At 51.4% G+C, this 25,191-nt stretch overlaps 1 protein-coding gene and 1 non-coding gene across 7 annotated transcripts in view; one reads left to right on the top strand and one right to left on the bottom strand.

Annotated features, from left to right (window-relative positions):
* CLTCL1 (clathrin heavy chain like 1) overlaps window positions 1-25,191 on the top strand; it is a 108,506-nt gene that overhangs the window by 39,533 nt on the left and 43,782 nt on the right. For 5 of the 6 annotated variants that reach the window (XM_089323602.1, XM_089323601.1, XM_089323600.1 and 2 more), the window contains exons 4-17: window positions 2,945-3,106; window positions 5,639-5,752; window positions 8,087-8,260; window positions 8,927-9,124; window positions 10,511-10,711; window positions 10,816-10,968; window positions 11,440-11,562; window positions 13,412-13,549; window positions 16,487-16,651; window positions 17,162-17,342; window positions 18,670-18,833; window positions 20,182-20,307; window positions 20,849-20,991; window positions 21,330-21,564. In XM_089323602.1, the coding sequence (XP_089179728.1) occupies window positions 2,945-3,106; window positions 5,639-5,752; window positions 8,087-8,260; window positions 8,927-9,124; window positions 10,511-10,711; window positions 10,816-10,968; window positions 11,440-11,562; window positions 13,412-13,549; window positions 16,487-16,651; window positions 17,162-17,342; window positions 18,670-18,833; window positions 20,182-20,307; window positions 20,849-20,991; window positions 21,330-21,564 (2,277 nt within the window). Of the gene's footprint in view, window positions 1-2,944; window positions 3,107-5,638; window positions 5,753-7,263; window positions 7,357-8,086; window positions 8,261-8,926; window positions 9,125-10,510; window positions 10,712-10,815; window positions 10,969-11,439; window positions 11,563-13,411; window positions 13,550-16,486; window positions 16,652-17,161; window positions 17,343-18,669; window positions 18,834-20,181; window positions 20,308-20,848; window positions 20,992-21,329; window positions 21,565-25,191 lie in introns of those variants that run through there. The other variant, XM_089323603.1, reaches the window with a different exon arrangement.
* On the bottom strand, window positions 7,118-7,223 carry LOC127488358 (U6 spliceosomal RNA). The gene has a single exon (XR_007916033.1). It is a non-coding gene; the product is annotated as a U6 spliceosomal RNA (small nuclear RNA).

A 25,191-nucleotide genomic window follows, 5' to 3' on the forward strand; every position in this document is an offset into this window, starting at 1 on the left:
TAAGTCCAACCAGCCCTTGGCCTCTAAGCAGAATAGAGGAAGCAAAGCCAGGGCAGGCCATGTAAGCAGCTTACAAGGAGCCTGGCAAAGTGCCAACATCTGAGAGAGGCGAGGCCAGCCAGAGGGGAACAAAACCAAGGCTAGTGCCAGGACCCAGAACACCAGCACAGCTCCAGGAAGGAAGACAAGGGGCAAAGAACTGGAGGAAGAAAGGAGGGCACTGGGGACAGTGCTGTGGCGCAGGGTTTTAAGCCACTTCCTGCTGTACCGACATCCTTTATGGGCACCGATTCAAGCCCTGGCTGCTCCACTTCCCATCCAGCTCCTTGCTAATGTGCCTGGGAAAGCAGTGGGAGATGGCCCAATTGCCTGGGCCCCTGCATCCACATTGGAGACCCAGAAGAAGCTCCTGCTCAGCCTTGGCTGTTGCAGCCTTTTGGGGAGTGAGCCAGTGGATGGTCCAGTGGTGGAACAGCCACCCCTGCCACTGGCACACACACTTGCCCTCTTAGACAAGACTAGCTTCTCACTCAGTGTACCCTGTGCCTGCCAGGCTCCTCACTCTCTTGTTGGTGGGGCCATGGTTTGCAGGCCTTTCTCTGCTCTGCTCTTTCCTCTGGCTTCCCACAGAGGGACCTGGGAGGGCTCCCCTGGCCTAAGTTGGGGCCCAGGTCCCATCTCATTCTTATATGCACCACTCTGCTGCACTGGGACTCACCCGCTCTCTTCCTTCCCTCACCTAACCTAGTCCCTGGACAGCCCTCTTTGCAGTTCGGGAAGGAAAGCAGGGAGACCCCCTGCCTGCACCCTGGGATCTGAGTATCTGTTGCAGGGACAGAACCTGGGTCACCTGTTGTCCAGGTGAGGTGCAGGTTCCCTGCAGCAGTCACTTAAGGTGTGTTGGAGCCACTCCCCTAACCCTTCTTGCTCCTGATGTAGGCCTGTTTCCCTGCCTACACCTGGGACACTGACAAGGCGCCAGCCCTGCCCGCCCCTGCCCCAGCTGCTCTTCCCTACCCACAAGGTTCTGGTTCCATCTTTCCTCTCCATAGACTACCTCGGGACCAGTGGTTCTGTTTTGTTCAGTGTTTCTTAGTTGGCCGTCATTGCAGCTGCCGTCAGCACCACATGTCTGTCCTCATTGCTTCCCTCTGTTCTGCCCACCTCCCCTACCCTGGGACCAGAGCTTTTTTCAGGTCTCCCATGCGGGTGCAGGGGCCCAAGGACCTGGGCCATCCTCCACTGCTTTCCCAGGCCATAGCAGAGAGCTAGTTTGGAATTGGAGCAACCAGGACTCAAACAGGTGCCCGTATTGGATGCCGTCACTGCAGGCAGTGGCTTTACCCGCTACGCCACAGTGCCGGCCCCAGGAAAGATTGTTTAAAGAGAAAAAAGTGGAAGCCTTGCTTGCCATTGTAAGGCTCTTTGAGTAGGTGGGGAACAGGCTGAGGCTCTGAATTTCATCCACTGTGCTCCTAGGGCCAAGGTTTTGAGTTTCAGGAGCCTGGGCTGTGGCCTGTCACCTGTTGATCCAGCTTTCTGAGCATCTCACATTGGGTATAAATGTTCTTAACTTCTTTGCTGGGAAATGTTAAGTCCTAAGTTTTATCAAAGATACTAGCCTTCTTAGTTTTTTATTAGATGCATTTTTTGCTGTTTATAACTTCAGAAAATACCAATGAGCCCATGATCTCATTCCCCTGAATTAACTACTTTTTTTTTTTAAAGATTTATTTATTTATTTGAAAGGCAGAGTTACAGAGAGGCAGAGGAAGAGAGAGAAGTCTTCTGTCTGCTGATTCACTCCCCAAACGGCCACAACAGCTGGAGCTGGGCTGATCCAAAGCCAGGAGCCAGGAGCACACCGGCCCAAGGACTTGGGCCATCTTCTGCTTTCCCAGGCCATAGCAGAGAACTAGATCGAAAGTAGGGCAGCCAAGACTTGAACCGGCACCTACATGGGATGCTGCCACTGCAGGCAGTGGCCTTACCCGTTACGCCACACCTCCAGCCTCTGAGTTAACTACTATGAACATTTGGCGTTTTCCCTCCAAAATGTTCAAGGCTTGTTTTCTGTGAAAATAAAAAAGTGTATACATACATGCTATACATTTAGCAAATTATCTTTGTTTTAACAAAAAAAAAAAAGAAGAGGAAGAGGTCGGAGAGAGAGAGATCTTCCATCCACTGGTTCACTCCCCAGATGGCCAGGACAGCCAGGGCAAGGCCAGGCCAAAGCCAGGAGCCAGGTCTCCCACAAGGGTACAGGGGCCCAAGCACTTAGACCATCTTCTGCTGCTTTCCCAGGTGCATTAGCAGGGAGCTGGATCGGAAGTGGAGCAGCTGGGGACTCAAACTTGTGCCCATATGGGGTAGTGGCTTAACCCATTGCACCACAACACCAGCTCACAAATTCACCTTTTCTGTAGTCTGTTTTCCTAGTATTTGCCATCTTTCCACAGTTAAATCATGCCTTTAATAGCTAATGTATTTCATTTTTTAAAAGATTTATTTATTTATTTGAAAGTTCAAGTTACACAGAGAGAGGAGAGGAAGAGAGAGAGAGAGGTCTTCCATCCGCTGGTTCAATCCCCAGATGGCCGCCACGGCCGGAACTGTGCTGATCTGAAGCCAGGAGCTTCTTCCTGGTCTCCCACGTGGGTGCAGGGGCCCAAGGACCTGGGCCATCCTCCACTGCTTTCCCAGGCCATAGCAGAGAGCTGGATTGGAAGTGGAGCAGCCAGGATTAGAACCGGCGCCCATATGGGATGCTGGCACTGCAGGCCAGGGCATTAACCCGCTGTGCCACAGCGCCAGCCCCATGTATTTCATTTTTTTTATTAGAGAAAACATAGCAATATGTAACTTTCCTTTTAGAAACATTGAAGAATTATTTTTAGTTCATCTCTTGTCTCTCCTACTCATTGCAAATATCTTTCCTTAGCAAAACCGTGTGGTTGGGGCAATGCAGCTCTATTCTGTGGACAGGAAAGTCTCTCAACCCATAGAAGGCCACGCCGCTGCTTTCGCAGAGTTCAAGATTGAGGGCAATGCCAAGCCTGCCACCCTTTTCTGCTTTGCTGTTCGCAGTCCTGCAGGAGGCAAGGTAAGACCCAGTGTGCTTTGTCTTTTTTTTTTTTGACAGGCAGAGTGGACAGTGAGAGAGAGACAGAGAGAAAGGTTCTTCCTTTGCTGTTGGTTCACCCTCCAATGGCTGTCGCACCCTGTGCACTGCGCTGATCCGAAGGCAGGAGCCAGGCGCTTCTCCTGGTCTCCCATGGGGTGCGGGGTCCAAGCACTTGGGCCATCCTCCACTGCACTCCCTGGCCACAGCAGAGAGCTGGCCTGGAAGAGGAGCAACCGGGACAGAACCGGCGCCCCGACCGGGACTAGAACCTGGTGTGCCAGCGCCGCTAGGTGGAGGATTAGCCTCGTGAGCCACGGCGCCAGCTTGCTTTGTCTTGCAAGTTAAGCAGCCGCGAGTCTGCAGAGGTGTGGTTGGGGTGGGCACAGCTCACAGTGGTATGTAGAGCCACTGACTTAGTGTACACTTCCATGCTTTGGCAGCAACCTTTGCATAAAGTAACCTGAAGTTGGCTAAATTGTTCCCTAAACATGCTCTTAGAGATGATCGTGGGATGGGAGATAAAAAGAAGTGAGGCGCTCCTTCCACGCCAGGGTCAGGCTCGCGGAGCAGACAGCTCTGAAACCACCAACTCAGTGCCGTCTTTGCCGTGCGCTTGGCTCCCACACCTCCGCAGTCTTCCCACCCAGCAGATGGAGCTGCAGAGAGACGAGGCTGTCCCCTGGGATGACGGGAGTTTTATTAGATTCAGGGGTCCCACAGCACCTGTGTGGCAGAGCTGTCATGAGCAGGGGTGTGCAGGTGATTTTGGGGAGACCTGGGCTTCTGGGGTTTCAGCAAGCCCTTGGGCAGCTGCTTAAAGACAAGAGTCCTTAACCCAGGAAACTTCCCAGAAATACTGCCTGAAGTCCTCGAGTATCCCCAGGGAAGAGGCATTCCAAGTAAGTGGCCGTCTTCCCACGCTGCCTCTTCAACGCACACTGCCTGGAGTCCTGCAAGTTATTGTGTGTTGTGCCTCATGCCGTCTGTGGAGAACTGGTGGGAGACCAGGAATCAGGTCAAATGTCGGCCTTGTTGATGGAAGCTGATTAAGGACCCTGACTTGAGGCGTGTGCCACAGAGCGCTGGCCACTGCCTCTTCACAGACAGCTGGGCAGCGACAAGCCCCCCTTTCAGGAGCAGAACCTTGCCCGGCCGTCTCCCACACCACAGTGTCCTGCAACTGCTCCCCCATGACCCGCAGAGGAGGGTGGAGAGGGCCAGGGAACCAGCGGCCTGGGAAGTGCAGATCCCTGCAGTAACCTCGTGAGTGCCGCCCCAGTCGTGGGGCTGACCCCCAGCTCCTCTACGACAGCGACAGCTTGGGGTATCATTGGTGTCTTCCTCAACCAGGGCCCCTTGCACGAACCGTCCTTCTCACTGGGTCCACCTATCCTCACGGGACTGGCTCAGCTTCTCCGTGTGTACGATGGAGTTGCATTGGCACCAGTTCTTTGTGGCCAGCCACTCCTCAGCAGGTGCTACCTGCTCTCTTCCTGCCTCCTCCCAGGGGCCTGGCTTCCTTTCCTGTGTCTCGCCCTTTGTCCTCATTTCCGTGCAGGAAACCATAACTCTTGCTCTCTTGTCTTCTGTTGTCACAGTCTGGGCTGTAACAAACTTCATGGCTCTCGGCCTTCAGAGACCCTTATCACCTCACAGTTGGCTTAGGGTGGCTGTTCGTTAGGTCCTCAGAATCACTGCAGTCTTTCTCACTAATAGGCCTAGCCAAAGAATTGTCCTAACCTGCCTTTTATCTGCAAGCACCTGCCTGTACACATTCACATGTCCCTGTCTGACCCACAGGGCTCCCTGCCTCCACTAAAAAGCTGTCCTTCTGTTTTCCTCACCCCCTTCCCTGCACACTCTCTGATCTCTGCCCCCTTCTCTGTGCCAAGCCACGCTCAGCTCTTCTCGTGTGCTGTCTGCAATCACCAACACTCATGACTTCTCCCAGTTGTTTCGGCTGTGGCACCTCTCTTCAGATGCAGGCTGTAGGAAGGCGACTATGTAAATCAGGAGCATGGAGTTCTGAAAGCAGGGTGGACCCCTCATCGCCGCCCTCCCCCCAGATTCTGCAAAGGTTCTTCCATCTCCCAGCATAACCTTTCAGAGCTCAGGCCAAGCCACAGTGGGACTGTCCCATGAGTCTGGTGTTCAGTAATGAGCTCGTGTCATCTGTCTGGTTGATATTAGCCTGAGCTGTGGCCAGGAGATCAGAGAGCACATCTTAGCTGGAGCCTTCTGTTTCACGGGCGTGGGCACCGAGGCTCAGGGAAGAGTGAGGAGACAGGCCTGCCACCTCTGGAGCTCAAGGTTCTCAGGTTTGCTGGTGCTGGTTCCTTCTGCTGCACTCGGTGCTGGGATCGACACAAGCAGCGCAGTGAAGGGACCGTCTTGCCTAGCTTGGATTAACTGCACAGCACCTAGACCTGGGACCCTGCTGTGCCGCGCCGCGGTTAGCACCCATCTGCCACCAGGGTGTTTACTTGAGTTGACCCAAGATCTCTCTTCCAGTTGCACATAATTGAAGTGGGACAGCCAGCGGCAGGAAACCAGCCTTTCGTGAAGAAAGCCGTGGATGTGTTTTTCCCTCCGGAGGCACAGACTGATTTCCCTGTGGCTATGCAGGTAGGAACGTGCCGCTGCGTGAGTGCCCTCGTGTTCCCCTGCACCTGCTCAGGGACGGGAGACACCAGCCACAGTCTGCTTGTGCTGCCTCCCTCCCACCCGGGACCTTGAGTCATTCAAACCCATCTGGGGGCCTAGAGCTTCAGGATGATTCGTAAAGGTTCTGTTCATAGAAAGGAAAGCCCTTGCTCAGGGTGGGGTAAGGCAGCCTGAGACTTTCCAGCTCACAGACTGAAGTCTCAGGTCTTTTCTCTTTTATTGTACAAGACTAAGTGTTCTCTGTGGTACGAGATATACAAAGAAATAGTGGCTGAACTCATCGGATGTAAAATATGTAAAATATCTGTTATATAAAAGTGTAGATGTAAACTTTTCTGAACAAGACTGGTGTCACACTGTGTATAAGAGATTATCTAGGACAGGCATTTGGCACAGCAGTCAGGCTGCCACTGGGGATGGCTGCGTCCCACGTCAGAATGGCTAGGTTCCTGTCCCGGCTCCAGTCTCCACTCCAGTTTCCTGTTAGTGCACACCCTGGGGGACAGCAGAGGATGGCTCAAGTAGTTGGGCCTCTGCCACCCACATGGGACACCTGGATGGAGTTCTGAGCCCCTGCCTTTAGCCTGGACCAGTCCCAGCCATTGTGACCATCTGCGGAGTGAACCAATGAATGGAAGCTCACTTGCTCACGCTCTCTCTCTCTCTTTCTTTCTCTCTCTCTCTCTCTCTCTCTGTCATTTTCCTATCAAATACACACACACACACACATATATGTGTATGTATATATATATATATATTTTTTTTTTTTTTTAAGTACTGATTTTAAAAACTAATGACTTGGGGCCAGTGTTGTGGCATAGTGGGTAAAGTTGCTGTCTGCAATGCCAGCATCACATATGGGTACCAGTTTGAATCCTGGTTACTCCACTTCTGATTCAGCTGTCTGTTAATGTGCCTGGGAAAGCAGCAGAAGATGACCCAAATTCTTGGGCCCCTGCACCCATGTGGGAGACCAGGAAAAAGCTCCTGGCTCCTGGGGAGTGAACCAGCAGATGGAAGATCTCTCTCTCTCTCTCTCTCTCTAACTCTCTCTAACTGTGCCTTTCAGATAAATAAACATAAATCTTAAAAAAAACTAATGACTTAAAAATTGCCATGCACACACACACAAAAATGATCCACAAAACATTCTGCTTCCTTCTGAAGGTTTTACGATGCATTGCTATCATTAGCAGTCTTTTACTATTACACTTCAGTGGGCAATTCAGACGAGTATTTTTGAGACAGTTCTCCTACCACTGATAAAGACTGAGGTGGCAGGTGTTAGGGATAATATTCATTTAGCCTACTGAGCTTTCTGGGCAGAAAAATATGAAGCACTTCACAGATTGGCATGTCATCCTGTGCAGGGGCCGTGCTGATCTTCTCTGAACCGTTCCAGTTCTAGTATATGTGCTGCTGAAGCGAGCCCCCGGTCCAGTCCCTGACCCTTATGCCCACCCTCAGGTTCCCGGCAGCCCTGTGAGCATCCTCATGTTCCTCGGAATTGTTGCCCACTCGTTCAGAGTAAATTCTCATCTATGGTGGTTTCTCTCTCAATTACTGTAAGTTTTTGAATCTTCTGGTTTGACAAATGCATCTTCCTTTTCTCCAGCCCTTCAGCCTGCCCTGCATGTTTAAAGTTTTTTTCTCTAAGAGTTGATGATCCTTGGCTAAGGTCACAGATTAGTGAGTGGTAGTGGAGAGCAGGCTGGAGTGTGAACTTGATGTTTGGGATCCTTGTCCAAAATTTTCCCCCTTTTATGAACTCACTGCTTGTTTAAGGGAGTTGGGTAAGAAACTGGAGAAAGATATAAAAATATTTTTGTTTGTTTTATTTGAAAGACACAGAAACAGAGAAAGGGAGAGAGATCTCTCATTCATAGGTTCACTCCCCAAATGCCCACAATGGCAGGAGCTGGGTCAGGCTGAAGCCAGGAGCCAAGAACTCCATCTGGGTCTTCCACAAGGGTGGCACAAGTGGCCCCACTTGGGCTGTCACATCTGCTGCCTCCCAGACACATCAGCAGGAAACCAGATTCAAGGCAGAGGCAGGACTTGATCCCAGGTACTCCAACATGGGATGTGGGCATCCCAAGTTGGGGCTTAACCTGCTGTGCTGTGACACCACCCTATCCTCGGGCCTTTGTTCAGGAGAAGGTGGGCAGAGTGTTGGCTTATAACTAGTCCACAAAGGATGGGACTTGGAATCCAGGGCTGAGAGACTCAGCAGTCTCCCTCGTCATTTGTAAGCCTTTTTGCCCTTCTGACGTGTTGTTCTCTGTCTTCTTGTAGATTGGAGCTAAACACGGTGTCATCTACTTGATCACGAAGGCTGGCTATCTTCACTTGTATGACCTGGAGTCTGGCGTGTGCATCTACATGAACCGCATCAGTGCTGACACGATCTTTGTCACTGCTCCGCATGAGCCGACCTCCGGAATTATCGGTGTTAATAAAAAGGGACAGGTGTGTACCTCTGGGTCTGGAGCCTCAGCTCTTTTCCTTCATCAGTAAAGCAACTGGGTATGCCTGGCCCCTGCCGTTACGCTCGCCCTGTGTTTCCCTTCTCCTGTGTGTCCTCCCCTGTCCTCTGCAGCCAGTGCTGGCCCTAACCCCAGGGTCGCTTCTGAGAGGGAAGCGGCTCCTTGCTCCCCAGTGGACACCACGAACAGTCTTGGTGCCATGTACACATTGACTGGGGAGGGTTGTAAAAGCAGGCACCATGCTAGCGAGGTTTGCTTTTCTCAGCCACAGTTTAAAATATGGTCGGGAGAAATAGCTCCATGCTTTTAGAAAGCCGTATGGGAAGAAGAAGTGTCTGTTGCAGCCAGGCAAGTCGGTGTGGCATTGTCCTGAACACACCCTCTGGGCAGAGCCTGTGGGACCGTGTTTTTCTGTAGTCCTCTCAGGAGCTTCTTAGAACCCCCGGGCTGTGGCTGCACCCTGGTCCTCTGCCTTGTTGCCAGCAGGCCTCTGCTTCCTTTGCATCCTGTCACTCTGAGCACCGTGTCAAGGGTGTGCTCAGCTCTGGGCTGGGAAGTCGCCAACCATCCATGTCTGTGAGGGTCTGGCAAAGTGGGTGCCCGGTGCCCCCTTCCTGCCTGAGCCCATCTCACCGGTGGGTCTTCACAGGTGCTGTCGGTGTGTGTCGAGGAGGAGAACATTGTGAATTATGCAACCAGTGTGCTTCAGAATCCGGACCTGGGTCTGCGTTTAGCTGTTCGTAGTAACCTGGCCGGGGCAGAGGAGCTGTTTGTGAGGAAGTTCAGTGCCCTGTTTGCACAGGGAAGCTATGCTGAAGCCGCCCGTGTCGCCGCATCTGCACCAAAGGTGATGGAACTTGAGCACTGTGGGCCGTTGCCAAGTTTGTTTATCTATTTGAGAGGCAGAATTACAGACAAAGGGGGAGAGAGATCTTCCATCTGCTGGTTCACTCCACAAATGGCCTCAACAGCCAGGGCTGAGCCAATCAAAAGCCAGGAGCCAGGAGCTTCTTCCGGGTCTCCCACGTGGGTGCAGAGGCCCAAGGACTTGGGTCATCTTCCGCTGCTTTCCCAGGTCATTAGCAGAGAGCTGGATCGGAAGTGGAGCAGCCAGGACTTGAACCAGTGCTCATATGGGATGCCAGCGCCACAGACGGAGGCTTAACATAATTCTCTCAGCATAGGCCCCTTCCCAAGTTCTGAGAAGCCACTTCAAGAGTGAAGGAAACCGCAGGACAGCTCACTGCTGATCCTGGAAGAATGAGTGCTGCGTTGGTGGCTCTTGGTTGGCTCGTGCCTGTCTGTGTGAGCACATCTTTCTGACGCAGCAGCCTCGCTTAGGTGCAGTTTTGCATTTTTGACAACTTGGAATTTTTCACTGGTGCTGCTTTGTTGTCAGACCTGTAACTCCATAATACACCAAGTCCTCCCACCCACCCTATTTTACCACATTCCTACCCTGACCTTCTAGAGAATCCTGGTATGCTAGGTATGGCCTTTTCTGTGACTTAGCGCATTCGGATAAATGGGACTGGATCTGCTCCTAGTAGATGAGGACTTTTGAATTGCTTTTCCGTGTATGTTTTTTTCTGTCTTTCAAATGATGGTGATGAACAATCCATTTCTTTTTCGTTGTTTTTTAAAGATTTTATTAATTTTTTTTATTTGAAAGGCAGTGTTGCAGAGAGAGAGGGAAAGACAGAGACAGAGATTTTTCCATCTACCAATTCACTCCCCAAATGCCCACAACATCCAGGGCTGGGCCAGGCCGAAGCCAGGAGTGTGAAACTCCCATCTGGGTCTCCCATGTGGGTGGCAGAGGCCTGAGTACTTGGACCATAATCTGCTTTCCCAGGTGCATTAGCAAAGAGCTAGATGGGAACTGGACCAACCAGAACTCAAACCAGCGCCCATATAGGATGTTGGTGTCACGTGCAGTGACTTTACCTGCTGCTCCACAGTGCTGGGCCCTGAACAAACCATTTCTAAGGTCCATCTGGGCCTGCGTGTTTTCAGTTAGAATACGATGAGTGTTCAGCATCACTACTGCAGTACTGCTTTGAGATTTATTCTCACGGAAGCCTACTGGGCGAGGACGACTGTAACTGAGCTCGCTGTAGGCCCCAGCCCCTTATACTTAGGGTTGTCATGTGGCCAGGTGGTTTTCTGTGTGCACGAGTGAGGGGGTGTCCTGCAGTTACAGCACAGTGACCCGCGCTTCCATTGTCATCAGGGAATTCTGCGTACCAGCGACACGGTGCGCAAGTTCCAGAGTATTCCCGCCCAGCCCGGGCAGGCCTCTCCGCTGCTCCAGTACTTCGGAATCCTGCTTGACCAGGGTCAGCTCAACAAACTGGAATCCTTAGAACTCTGCCGCCCAGTTCTTCAGCAGGGACGCAAGCAGCTCCTGGAGAAGTGGCTGAAAGAAGATAAGGTAGAAACCCTTGTGAGATCACAGCCCCCGGCACAGGTGGCAGCCAGGCCACAGCACCCTACTCCTCTGTCCCTAACTTTGCCTTGTCCTTTGGCACCCCACAGCTGGAATGCTCAGAAGAGCTCGGAGACTTGGTCAAAGCCGCTGACCCCACGCTTGCCCTGAGTGTGTACCTTCGGGCAAATGTGCCAAGCAAAGTCATCCAGTGCTTTGCTGAAACAGGCCAATTCCAGAAAATTGTGCTCTATGCTAAAAAGGTAACGTGGGCCCTTCCGTGTCAGCTCTTTGGTGTGTGAGAGAGTTTTCAGTGTTGCTGTTGGCACCTGTCGTTCATTGGAAATTATTGTATTGTATTCTCTTCAGTTTCTTATTTTCTAGTCTTAGTTTTACAAGACTGCTTTCCAGTTGCAAGCTTTCGTGTAAATGTGTCTTGTTCTGTCTCTGCCGCCTCCACGGCCCCCTGTGTAGTGTTCGGGCGAGTCCCAGATCACATCCCCCTGTACTCGCTGGCGGCCTGTGCTTGGGTGTTAACTGGCGCACGTTGTTTGCGTACTGTGCTACACTTTGGTGTGCCAGCACTCTGCTCATTGCACCAGATACTGTGTATGGCAGAGGGTGTCCATACCCGTGCTAATATTGTGGCTCTTTTCCTTATAAGCAGAAATTGAGCACAAAGGATGGGGGACCTGAAGTGTTTGGCTTCTTGACCGGTGCTCCCTTGCTTCTAGGTCGGGTATAGCCCAGACTGGATGTTTCTGCTGCGGAGCGTGATGAGGGTCAGCCCAGAGCAGGGGCTGCAGTTTGCCCAGATGCTCGTGCAAGACGTGGAGCCGTTGGCCAACATGAACCAGGTGGGCTCAAGGAGTGGCTTTATGGCCATCACGAAGACTCCCTTCCACTTGGGTTTCTGTGAATGTGTCTTGGTGCTTTTCTCTGCTATTAATCCCCACCCTCTTTTTTTTTTTTTTTTTAAGATTTATTTATTTGAGAGGCAGAGTTACAGACATAGGGAGGGAGAGACAGGTTTTCCATACACTGGTTTACTCTCTCTCTCTCTCTCTCTTTTTTTTTTTTTAAGATTTATTTATTTATTTGAAAGCCAGAGTTACACAGAGAGAGGAGAGGCACTGGGCGTGGGGGGCTTCCATCTGCTGGTTCACTCCCCAGTTGGCTGCAACGGCCAGAGCTGTGCTGATCTGAAGCCAGGAGCTTCTTCCGGGTCTCCCATGTGGGTGCAGGGACCCAAGGACTTGGGCTGTCTTCTATTGCTTTCCCAGGCCATAGCAGAGAGCTGGATTGCAAGAGGAGCAGCTGGGACTAGAGCCAGCGCCCATATGAAGTACTTCGGGCCATGGCTTTAACCCACTGCACCACAGCGCCAGCCCTGGTTTACTCTTCAAATGTCCACAATGGCCAGAGCTGGGCCAGTCTGAAGCCAGGAGCCAGAACTTCTTCGGGGTCTCCCACATGGATGCAGGGGCCCAAGCACTTGGGCCATCTTCCACTGTTTTCCCAGGCACATTAGCAGGGAGCTGGATTGGAAAAGGAGCAGCTGGGACTCGAACCAGCACCCATATGGGATGCTGGTGCTGCAGGCAAAAGCTTAACCTACTATGCCACAGTGCCGGGTGCCTCCCCAATCTTCCAGTTTTAAACACCCACATTATAGGAGCTTGTCTTCCATTCTTTACTGTTTGAATGCTTGTTCACTTTTGTTTTGAAGTAGTTTAGAAGATTTGCATGTCAGATTCTGAGAATTTGGTTTCCTTGAGTGGTGACTGGTGGCAGGGTATGAGGATGTCACGTTGGCCCTCCACCCCGGCATGTACCACAGTCAGTGCCCTGCAGTCACCTAGACGTTTGTTCTGGGGGTGCCTCCCTGACCAGGCTGCGTGTGAGCAGCAGTCTCTATTTTCAGTGGTGTCTGCTCAGTGTATCATATAACAGTTGCCCTTTAGGAAACTGCGTACAAACGTGAGTGTGTGCATCAGGACTCGGAGCACGGCAGCAAGGTCCGCACCCTGTCTGGATGTAGGAAGCGTGATTGTGTCGGGTTTCTGCATCAGGAATTCACAGCTGTTTTAGAGATCATGAATAAGGGGTTTGCGCCACACTGACTTAGCTCTCAACAAGAAAGAGTCTCCAGCTTGTCTTTTATTATTTATTTAGTTAGTTAGTTTTATTTTATTTATTTAAAAGGCAGAATGATAGAGACAAAGAGAGAAAAAGATCTTCCATTTACTGGTTTACTCCCCAAATGGCCAGGCCAAAACCAAAGGCCTGGAACTCCATCCAGGTCTCCCACTTGGGTGGCAGGGGCCCAAGCATTGAGCCATCTTCCACTGATTTCCCAGGTGCATTAGCAGGGAACTGGATTGAAAGCAGAGTGGCCAGGACTCAAACCAGTTCTCCAAGATGGGAGGCGCACGTCACAGGCAGTGGCTTAACCCACTGCGCCACAGCACCTGTCCCATCCAGTTTTAACCCTTGATGACATTTTGTATTTTAGTGTTTTTAAATTACACAGTTACTGTTTACATTAATAATGCTCATGAATTACATGAATTTTGATGACCTAGGAATATGCAATGGAAGAAAACAGTTGTTGAGTTTCTAAAAGGGGTTCTATTTCAGGACCTATTTCAGTAGGAAAAATGGAGACTTTGCTCTGGGTGAAAATGTGTCTTGGATCTGTTTCAGATTGTGGACATTTTCATGGAAAACAGCTTAATTCAGCAGTGTACTTCCTTCTTGCTGGATGCCTTGAAGAACAATCAGCCAGCTGAGGGGCATCTGCAGACGCGGCTGTTGGAGATGAACCTGATTCACGCACCCCAGGCAAGTGACACTTGTAGGCCCACGCCGAGGGGCAGAGCACCCGGGGCACCTCTGTGCAGTGGGCCTGGGTGCAGATGGCTGTGTGCTGGGTTGCACTCCTGCCAGAGGTTTGTTTGTTTCATTATGGTGATATAGACGTCACAGTTTACCTATTTAACAGTTTTAAGTATATATTCAGTGGCATCAAGAACACCCCCATGATTATGCGACCATTACTGCTATACGTTTCCCAGACAAGAACTGTGTAACATTTGAGCAAGAATTCCCTGTTCCCTCCTGCCCCAAGCCCCTGGCCACCACAGCTGTGCTGCTCTTGGTCTCTGTGAATTTGCCTGTCCCAGGTACTTCCCATAAATGAAATCGTAAAATGTTTATCCTTGTATCGTTTTTTCACTTAACATATTTTTTAAAGATTTATTTATTTATTTGAAAGGCAGAGTTACAGAGAGAGAGATCTTCCATCTGCTAGTTCACTCCCCAATTGGCCACAACGGCTGTAGCTGTGCCGATACAAAGCCAGAAGCCAGGAGCTTCCTCCCAATCTTCCCATGCAGGTGCAGGGGTCCAAGGACTTGGGCCATCTTCTACTGCTTTCCCAGGCCAAGCAGAGAGCTGGATCAGAAATGGAGCAGCTGGGACTTGAACTGGTACCCGTATGGGATGCTGGCACTAAAGATGGCGGCTTTACCCACTACGCCACAGCATTGACCCCTTATTTTCCTTTTTTAAAAAATAAGAGGCATTTTTGGGCTGGCGCTGTGGTGTAGCAGGTAAAGCCACTGCCTGCAGTGGGGAGGGTCCTGGCTTCTGGCTCTGATCAGCGCAGCTCTGGCCATTGTGGCCAGTTGGGGAGTGAGCCAGTGGGTGGAACACACCTCTTTCTCTCTGCTTCTTCTCTCTCTGTGTAACTCTTTGAAATAATAAAATAAATCTTATTTTATTTATTTGAAAGGCAGTTACAGAGAGGTAGAGGCAGAGAGAGAGAGAGGTCTTCTATCTGTTGGTTCACTTCCCAAATGGCCCCAACAGCCAGAACTGTGCCGATCCATAGCCAGGATCCAGGAGCTTCTTCTGGGTCTTTCACGTGGGTGCAGGAGCCCAAGGACTTGGGCCGTCTTCTGCTGCTTTCCCAGGCCACAGCAGAGAGCTGGATCGGAAGTGGAGCAGCCGGGACTCGAACCAGTGCCCATATACAATGCTGGCAATGCAGGCAGTGGCTTTACCTGCTAGACCACAACACTGGCCCCTTTGATTTTTTTTGAAAGATTTTTTATTTACTTGAAAGGCAGAGTTAGAGAGAGATCTTCCATCCTCTGATTCACTCCCCAAATGGCCACAATGGCCAGAGCTGGCTGGTCTGAAGCCAGGAGCTTCCTCTAGGCCTCCCACATGGGTGTAGGGACCCAAGGACTTGGGCCATCCTCCCTTGCTCTCCCAGGCACATTAGCAGGGAAGTGGATCGGAGGTGGAACAGCCAGGACTCGAACCGTTGCCTACATAGGATGCCAGTATCATAGGCAGTGGCTTAACCCTCTGCTGCACAGCACTGGTCCATATATATATATATATATATATGTATGTATATATATGTGTGTATATATATATATGTATGTGTGTGTGTATATATATATGTGTGTATATATATATATATATATAAATACACACACTCATACATGCCAGTTTTTAGCAAATGAAGTTTGAAACCAAAGCGAAGAGGACTCAGGAACTCCACAGACAGACCCTAGGGAATGCCAGTGCCACAGGCGGGCAGCCTGTCCGGCAGGCAGCTAGACACAGTGCCTGGGTTGTTGGGGTTGTCCTCTCTGGATGAGAGGCACTGGAGATGCCCTCTGCCTTTGCTTTTCTGTGTTTTCTGAGTTCTCTAAAACACACCATGGCTCTGATAAGGAACAGGTGTTTGGAAGGGAGATGAATGAGGACCTATGGAAGGAAGCCAAGGTCAAGGGCACAGACAAGTGCTGTTTGTGCCCCAGCTTTTCTCTCAGGACTTGGTGTGCATCGTGTGCTCCGTGGGGAGCCCAGGATATGTGCAGCCCTGGTACAGTGTGGTGCAGGCTGCATCTGAGGTTGCTGTGTATGTGACTGGTCCCACACTGGGCTGCTGTTCTCCCAGCCTGGAAGACATAGGAAACAGTGTGCTGGACGGCAGGTAGGGGCTATGCCTCCTCCAGGCTGGCTCCTGGGTGCTGGGTGGAGGTGCTGGGTCTTATTATTCAAGGGTCAGAGAAACAGAGCTCCCATCCACTGGCTCCACTCCTTCACCAGCCAAGTAACTGCAATGGAACAGGACTGGACTGGGCTGATGTCAGGAACTGGAACTCATCCCCTGTTGCCTCCCAGGGTCTACATTAGCAGAAATCTGGAATCAGGAGCTAGAGAAAGGACTCAAATCCAGGCACTCCATTGTGGGATGCGGGCATCTTAATCAAACACCTGTTTTATTAAATGCAACCCCAAGTCCCTAAGTCTACCCTTAGGGAAGTCTGCTAAGCACAAGTGAGATTTGTTACTTCCAGACCTCACTGTCCCTAGTCTGAGTTTTGAGCTCCTCAGAGGAGGGTCTGACTCACACGTCAGTCTTACCGTAGAGAACCTTGCAGGAAAACAATCACCAGAAAGTCCCAAGAGCGACCAGGTCCATCCCAATCGTGGTGCCGTCTGGAGCCTTGGCCTCCCTCACACACGCAGTGCTCCGGCAACACATGAAGGGCCTCAGGTGCCTGGAAGGGAGCCAGGGCTCTGCTTGGGACCTGCCAGCGCTACTGCCACTGCCGCCCCTGGATTTGTGGACGTGGGCAGGAGCCCATGAGCGCTGGTTCCTGAGCTGTCCCTCACACTGGGGACATGGCTGAACGGTGGCTCTGCGGAGGTGACGGCCACAAAGCAGGCTTTCTTATGCTCTCACTGTTTTTGTAGGTTGCAGATGCCATCCTTGGAAATCAGATGTTTACGCATTATGATCGGGCCCACATTGGCCAGCTGTGTGAGAAGGCAGGCCTCCTGCAGCGGGCTCTGGAGCACTACACCGACCTCTATGACATCAAGAGGGCCGTGGTCCACACCCATCTTCTCAATCCAGAGGTAGAGTGCCCCTGGGACGCTTCCTTGTGGCTGGTGTTTGTCTGGTCACCTGTGTCGCGTGCTCCCCGTGTCCACCACCTGTCAGGATCGTGGGACCAGGCTGCTGCGAGGCTGTGCGGCTGTCACCCGCCCAGCGGCATGTCTTGGCTCCACAGTGTCCCTCTGCGACTTAGTCTGACCGCTGGAATAGAGATGACCTGGTAACCATGGACATGGGCAGAGCTGTCTGAAACCGTTAGGACAGGGCAGGGTAGCTGTTGTGTTCCTGATTGCAGATCAGGTTCTAATGCCAGCTGCGGGGCGTCCCAGGACCAATGGCTGGGCCGCCATTTCCTCTCAAGTTTACTCCTTGCTTCTGCTTTCCACCACGATGCATGGTTGTTTTGCAGTAGGCATTCTTTTCATCTTTCTGACATGCAGGAGCGGGTGGGGGGCGACCCACCTGTTTTCCCAGTGCAAGCGGCATTTCTGATGGCTTTCAGCTGTGGACTGATCTTCCCTTGTCCCCAGTGGCTCGTCAACTTCTTTGGCTCCCTGTCTGTGGAGGATTCCTTGGAGTGTCTGCGGGCCATGCTGTCTGCAAACATCAGACAGAACCTTCAGCTGTGCGTGCAGGTGGCCTCTAAGTACCACGAGCAGCTGGGCACGCAGGCCCTGGTGGAGCTCTTTGAATCCTTCAAGAGTTACGAAGGTGAGCCATACAGCCTCTGGCCCTCTGGTCACAGGACTGTGCCTGCCTTCCCAGGTCTTGCTCTCCCCATGCCCAACCCGAAACCGTCTTCCTTAGCCCCCTGGGGAGGCTGCAGTGCTTGGCGCTCCCTCAGGTGTATTACTCAGCTGAGTCATCACCGTGGTGTTTGCAAAGGAAAGGAGGAGTCAGATTGGCCGGCGTTGGGATGGAGAGAGCCGCAGCCCGGCGCAGAACCCGTCTTAAGATGTCACACTGACGATCCTGGGTGCTGGCAAAGGCCCAGTGTCTGTCTCCTCCACAGGCCCCTGTGGGAGCAGCTCCTTTACCTTCCCCTGGAGGAAAAGCTGGAGCAGAAGACGGTGGAACTGGGCGGTGGCAGGGGGTGGCAGCAGAGTAGAGTTGTGGGGTTTGCTGGCCCAGGGAGTGACCATGCCTTCCCGTTGTTTGTCTCGTGGTTACAGCCGACAGCCACCAGGCAAAGTGTTCTTCTCTGGTGGTGTTGCTGTCTCAGCCAGCTGAGTCCTGTCCTGAGTTTCTTTTAAGTGATATGCTCTGTGATTCCCCAAGTGCGCCATCAGCTCCGTGTGGGATCACAGGCTCTCCCTGGGAGCCTCTGATTGGAGGCTATTGCTTGTTTTCTCTGTTCTGGGCATCTTTCTGTTTTTGTTTGTTTGTTTTGTTTTATAAAATTGATTTATTTGAGAGGCAGGATGACAAAAAGAGAAAGAGATCTATCTGCTGGTTACTCTCCAAGTGGCCACAATGTCCAGGGTTGGCACAAGCCAATGCCAGGAGCTCAGAACTCTTCCAGGTCTCCCACAGGGGTGGCAGCGGCCTAAGCACTTGGGCCATCTTCTGCTGCCTTCCCAGGAGCATTAGCTGGAAGCTGGGTTGGAAGTGGAGCGGCCGAAACTAGAACTGGCACTGTAACAAGGGATGCCAGTGTCGCAGGTGGCAGCTTAACCTGCTGCACCACGACGCCAGCCCGCGGGCCTGTCTTTAGAGCAGCCATTGCCTAGTCCTGTGAGGTTCCCTCAGTGTGACTTAGTCTTGACGAAGACCGTGTGAGGTGTGCCTGGGCTCCCCAGGAGAAATGCACACCCCCACATACCAGGTAACCAGTGCTTCACAGCAGAGCATCCAGGTTGCGTGCCAGATTCAGTGGTCCTGTGATTGACTAGGTGCTTGTTTGGAGATACCAGAGCAGACAAAACTTCATACAGGTGATGAGATCTGAGAGGGCTGGGCCGTCGAAGTCAGGTGGGCCGCAGCCTCGGGGAATGCAGGGAAGTGTTGCGAGGCCAGCTGGAACAGTCTCTCTTCATAGGCCTCTTCTACTTCCTGGGCTCGATCGTGAACTTCAGCCAAGACCCAGACGTGCATCTGAAATACATCCAGGCTGCCTGTAAGACGGGGCAGATCAAGGAGGTGGAGAGGATCTGCCGAGAGAGCAGCTGCTACAACCCGGAGCGGGTGAAGAACTTCCTGAAGGTGTGTGCGGGTGTCTGAGCCTCGGCCAGGCTTCCTGAGGGCTGGAGAGCAGGGTCTGTCCCCACGGTTCCCTTCCTGCCCGGCAGTGGACCCCACTGTTTATGGCCCCAGGTCTTTAGAGGAATCCACTCAGAAGACCCTTTGTGGCCAGACGCTTGAGACTGGGCAGGAATTCTCTAGCCTGTGAGTGGAGGAGTCACTTTACTGCTATGCTGTATTTCAGCAGCTTCCCAGCCATGCCCCTGTGGTGAGGTGGGACCCAGAATACAGAACCCACTCAGCGCTAGCACAAAAAAAGAAGCCTGCTTTGCCCTTTGCCTCGGTGGTGGTTCACACACTCTTGGGATGCCCTGGGTTTGAGACCTGGCTGCACAGCCTGTTCTAGTTGCTTGCTAATTCACATCCTGGAAGGCAGCAGGTCCTGGATCATTCACATGGGAGACCTGGGTTGAGTTCCTGGCTCCCAGCTTTGTGCTGACCCAGCCCTGGTTGCTGTGGAAATTTGGGGAGTAGAGCAGCAGATGGGAAATCTCTTGCCATCTCTCTCTCTTTCTGCCTTTCAAGTAAAGAGTAAATAAATAAGTACTGTTTTTAAAAGCCTGCTTCTTTCTCATGTGACAGTCTCGGTGACCATGGCGGTAAGTGTGGTGGCTTTCCTTTCCCTCCCACCCTCCTTCAGGGAGCAGGATGAGGGCTGCTTTGGCCTGGATGTTGATTTCCCAGCCGCGTGGAAGAAGTGGAGGGTGTGAGGAGAGGAGAGCAGCACGGGTGACTGTATGGCTGACACCTGTCCGTGGTAGATGCCACTTTAATTCGCGTTCCCTTGTAAGAAGTGAGGTCGCGTGGACACAGAACCTTCAGAGAACCTGGGAAATGCACTGTGGTTATGAGTCCCAACGAGGGCCTGCTGCCTGTCCTGCTGGAGTGCATCACTGTCTAGGAGCAGGATGCAAGTGGTGGTAGGGGGTGTGGGCTGCACGCGTGGGAGCCGCAGGCTGATGATGCGTGGGTGGGGGCTGCTAATCTGAAGACGCAGCCCTTTCCAGGCGTGCTGCCCCGGTCAGCTTCTCACACGATGTGCCGCCCATCCAGAAGGCGCTTGAATTTGTACAAAGTAAGAATATGATTGCCAGGTTTAGTACTGTTCCCACCCGCTTGTTTCCCAAAGCAAGACCACGTCCCCCCAGAAAATACCTGAAAGGACAGAGTGTCTGGAGCAGCGCTCCCGCCCGAGTTCCCTGCAGGATCGCAGCGACAGAGGCAGTGCCGTCCCGGTCCAGCTTCTGGCCCTGGCCGTGGCCCTGCGGGGTGCTGGCCGCCTGACCATGCTGTGCTTTCCCACTCTCAGGAGGCCAAGCTCACTGACCAGCTCCCCCTAATCATCGTGTGCGACCGCTTTGACTTTGTGCACGACCTGGTGCTGTACCTGTACCGCAACAACCTGCAGAAGTACATTGAGATCTACGTGCAGAAGGTACTGCCGGCTCACCGAGGCGACGCATGCATGGGAGAGGCCGCCCTGGCCCTGACCGCTATAGAGACTGTCAGTCTGAAGGGTGGGCTCTTAGTCTGCTCAGGCTGCCAGATCAGAGTCTCACTGACTGGGAAGCTTCTCACACTTCTATAGGGCCCAAGTCCAAGAGCAAGGTGCTGGCAGGCTTGGTTTCTGGTGAGGGATTCCCCCCAGGCTGGCAGACAGCCCCTCGTCTTCACTGTGTCCTCACATGGCGTGGCCTCTTCTCTGTGCCTCCTCTTAGGAGGACCGCAGTCCTGTAGCATCACGACCCTGCCCTCAACAGCGATCACCTCCCTAAGGGCCCTGTTTCCCATTACATTCCCATTAGGAGCTAGGCCTTCAACAGGCGGACTTTGGGGGGAGGGGGATGAGGTTCCATCCCACATGGCAGCCCTTTCAGAGTTTGCACCCATTCTCTGCGAATCTTGGGGGGTGGGCAGGGAGCTTCTAGCACTGACCTGCATCCACAGCCCCGTGGTCAGCACCTCAACTCTTCCAGGTCAACCCCAGCCGGATCCCAGCCGTGGTTGGAGGGTTGCTGGACGTGGACTGCTCTGAGGATGTCATTAAGAACCTAATCATGGCAGTGAGGGGGCAGTTCTCCACCGATGAGCTGGTGGCCGAAGTGGAGAAGAGGAACAGGTACAGGAGCCTCACTCGGTGTCTCCTTTTGCTCCTGGACTTCAGGGTTTGTTGTTAGTTCTCTGCCCAATTCTCCAAGATGCCTTCATGGTCAGCCTCCCGGTGCGTGGACCGTGCCCATGGCTGATCTCAGGATGGGTTACTTGCTGTTGGTACTGAAGACCTTGAGGGGAAATATTAACTGAAATCAGTCTGGGGACCTGGTCTGTCTCAACCCTGAGAGCAGCCTGGAGTGCGTGGGCATTTCTGTTTCAGGAAGCACCCCTCCAAGCCCTGGGCTTGCCCTAGTGGCTCCCAGCGGTAGTCTTCAGACTTTCACGGAATCTTTGCTTTCAAAGGCTCAAGTTGCTACTTCCCTGGCTGGAGTCCCGGATCCAGGAGGGCTGTGAAGAGCCTGCCACCCACAACGCCCTGGCCAAAATCTACATCGACAGCAACAACAGCCCCGAACGCTTCTTGAGAGAGAACGCCTTCTATGATAGCAGCGTGGTGGGCCGCTACTGCGAGAAGCGGGACCCCCATCTGGCCTGCGTGGCCTACGAACGGGGCCAGTGTGACCTTGACCTCATCAAGGTAGGTTGCAGGGGTACTTAGCTATTGTGTTGCTGTGACCCAGGGGCCAGGGCTTCAGCTGTGTGCCTGCAGAGGGTGGGCATGTAGTGCTTCTCCAGATTCACTTGCTTGTAATTCTGGCACCTTTGGTGTTCTGCTACTGCCTGGAGTGCATGTGTTGTGGCTATAGGCTTAGATGACCATGAATCTGACCCATCACTTGCCTGCTTGCGGCCCTCAGGGTCACCTCACCGACCCCGTCAGCTGCGCCTCCTGTCACCCACCTGGAGTGGCCAGCAGTTGCCCAGTGCTTCCTGTCCTCCTCCTTGGAGTGACCCATGACACCTGGCCAGGCTGTCTCCTCCCAGCACACTCAGTTCTCGCTGGTCCCTCCAGGAAACACTGCCCCAGGTCTCCTGCCTGCCTCTATGCAGGCATGGATCTGTTAACGTTTATAGGTTGAACTGTCAGTGTGAAACTTTTCCACCTGAAACTCCAGCAGTCTCGTATGATTGAACCTAGAGCTGTTCAGCTGCAGGCTCCATGTGGGCGGTGAGTCCACCCCCACACGTTGGCGTGTCCAATCATGTGATACTCCGGCAGCAGCTGGAAAAGGCGTGCTAAGAAGGCATGCTGTAGGGCACACACACGTGGCACTGAAGATGGAGAAAAGGTTCCCAGCTGCTGCTTCTACTCTAGATTTGAACATTGAGCCCAAAACTGAGTGACACAGCCTGTCACCTGATGATCTCGGGAGCAGGTTTCTATAAAGCCGTGACTTGAGTTTGATCCCAGTCACTTTTTGGTTTAATTTACCAACTTTATCTTTCTTTTTTTAAAGATTTTTTTAATTTGAAAGAGTTACAAAGGAAGAGAGAGAGAAATCTCCCATCTGCTGGTTCACTCCCAGATGGCCACAGTGGCTGGACTGGGCCAATCTGAAGCCAGGAGCCAGAAGCTTCTCCTGGGTCTCTTTCTTGGATGTGGGTGCCCAAGAACCTGGACCATTCTCTGCTGCCTTCCCAGGCGCACTAGCAGGGAGCTGGGTGGGAAGTGGAGCAGCCAGGACTTGAGCCGGTGCTCATATAGGATGTCAGCACCATAGGCACTGACTTTAACCGCTGTGTCACAGTGCCAGCCCCCAACATCATTATCTGAAGACACATCGAGTGATCTCTTTGAGACCTTAGCACACCTGTGCTGTGAAGGGATGTGCCCTTTCCAGCAGGCTGAGTTTAGCTAAGGAGAGAGACACTCCGTCAGCTCTGTCCAAAACGAGAGCTGTGGCCCCTTGGTTGGGCCTCTAACTGTGCACACATAGGCAGCCGGCCTTGCATTAGGATATGAACATCTCCGCCATTCGCTTACCTCTGATCCCCAGCAGAGATGATTCTCACCAGGACTGGGCCAATGCTCCACATGTCAGAATGTTCCAGTGGACAATGGTGTTTAGGGTGTCTGTTGTAACCCTCAGAAGATGAGACCGAAAATACATACTGAAGGTTTTAGGCCTTGAAATGTTACAGAGTATGTGTTGTTTTCTTCAAGGATACTTCAAAAAATTCCTGGAAAAATAAAGTTGAAAGCCAAGTTAAGGGGCCGGTGCTGTGGTGTACCAGGTAAAGCAACTGCCTACAGTGCCAGCATCCCATATGGGAGCCGGTTCGAGTCCTGCCAGCTACACTTCCGATCCAGCTCTCTACTATGGCCTGGGAAAGTGCTTGAACCCCTGCACCCATGTGGGAGACCTAGAAGAAGCTCCTGGCTTCAGGTTGGCCCAGCTACAACCGTTGCGGCCACTTGGGGAGTGAACAGCGGAAAGAAGATTTTCTCTTTCTGCTTCTCTGTAACTCTGCCTTTCAAATAATATAACAAATCTTTTAAAAAAGAGGGAATCCTCCCAAATTCTTTCTATGAAGCCAACATCACCTTAATCCCTAAGCCAGAGAAAGATGCATTGAAAGAAAATTACAGACCAGTATCCCTGATGAACATAGACTTAAAAATCCTCAATAAAATTCTCGCCAATAGAACGCAACAACACATCAGAAAAATCATCCACCCAGACCAAGTGGGATTTATCCCTGGTATGCAGGGATGGTTCAGTGTTCACAAATCAATCAATGTGATACACCACATTAACAAACTGCAGAAGAAAAACCATAGGATTATCTCAATAGATGCAGAGAAAACATTCGATAAAATTCAACACCCTTTCATGATGAAAACTCTAAGCAAATTGGGTATAGAAGGAATCCTCAATACAATCAAAGCAATTTATGAAAAACCCACGGCCAGCATCCTGTTGAATGGGGAAAAGTTGGAAGCATTTCCACTGAGATCCGGTACCAGACAGGGATGCCCACTCTCACCACAGCTATTCAATATAGTTCTGGAAGTTTTAGAGCCATTAGGCAAGAAAAAGAAATTAAAGGGATACAAATTGGGAAGGAAGAAGTATCCCTCTTTGCAGACGATATGATTCTTTACTTAGGGGATCCAAAGAACTCTACTAAGAGACTATTGGAACTCAGAAGAGTTTGGCAAAGTGGTAGGATATAAAATCAATGCACAAAAATCAACAGCCTTTATATACACAGGCAATGCAACGGCTGAGAAAGAACTGCTAAGATCAATCCCATTCACAACAGCCACAAAAACCATCGAATACCTTGGAATAAACTTAACCAAGGATGTTAAAGATCTCTACGATGAGAATTACAAAACCTTAAAGAAAGAAATAGAAGAGGATACCAAACAATGGAAAAATCTTCCATGCTCATGGGTTGGAAGAATCAATATCATCAAAATGTCCATTCTCTCAAGAGCAATTTATAGATTCAATGTAATACCAATCAAAATACGAAAGAGATTCTTCTCAGATCTGGAAAAAATGATGCTGAAATTCATGGGGAGACACAGGAGACCTCGAATAGCTAAAGCAATCTTGTACAACAAAAACAAAGCTGGAGGCATCACAATACCAGATTTCAGGACATACTACAGGGCAGTTGTAATCAAAACAGCATGGTGCTGGTACAGAAACAGATGGATAGACCAATGGAACAGAATAGAAATACCAGAAATCAATCCAAACATCTACAGCCAACTTATATTTGATCAAGGATCTAAAACCAATTCCTGGAGTAAGGACAGTCTATTCAATAAATGGTGCTGGGAAAATTGAATTTCCACATGCAGAAGCATGAAGCAAGACCCCTACCTTTCACCTTACACAAAAATTCACTCAACATGGATTAAAGACCTAAATCTCCGACCCGACACCGACAGATTATTAGAGAACATTGGAGAAACCCTGCAAGATATAGACACAGGCAAAAACTTCTTGAAAAAGACCCCAGAGGCACAGGCAGTCAAAACCAAAATTAACTATTGGGTTTGCATCAAATTGAGAAGTTTCTGTACTGCAAAAGAAATAGTCAGGAAAGTGAAGAGGCAACTAACAGAATGGGAAAAAACATTTGCAAACTATGCAACAGATAAAGGATTAATAACCAGAATCTACAAAGAGATCAAGAAACTCCACAACATCAAAACAAACAACCCACTTAAGAGAACGGCCGAGGACCTCAATAGACATTTTTCAAAAGAGGAAATCCAAATGGCCAACAGGCACATGAAAAAATG

Source organism: Oryctolagus cuniculus, chromosome 21 (assembly GCF_051225735.1).
Source record: "Oryctolagus cuniculus isolate XC-2025 breed Fujian yellow rabbit chromosome 21, ASM5122573v1, whole genome shotgun sequence".
Classification (NCBI taxonomy): Eukaryota; Metazoa; Chordata; class Mammalia; order Lagomorpha; family Leporidae; genus Oryctolagus; species Oryctolagus cuniculus.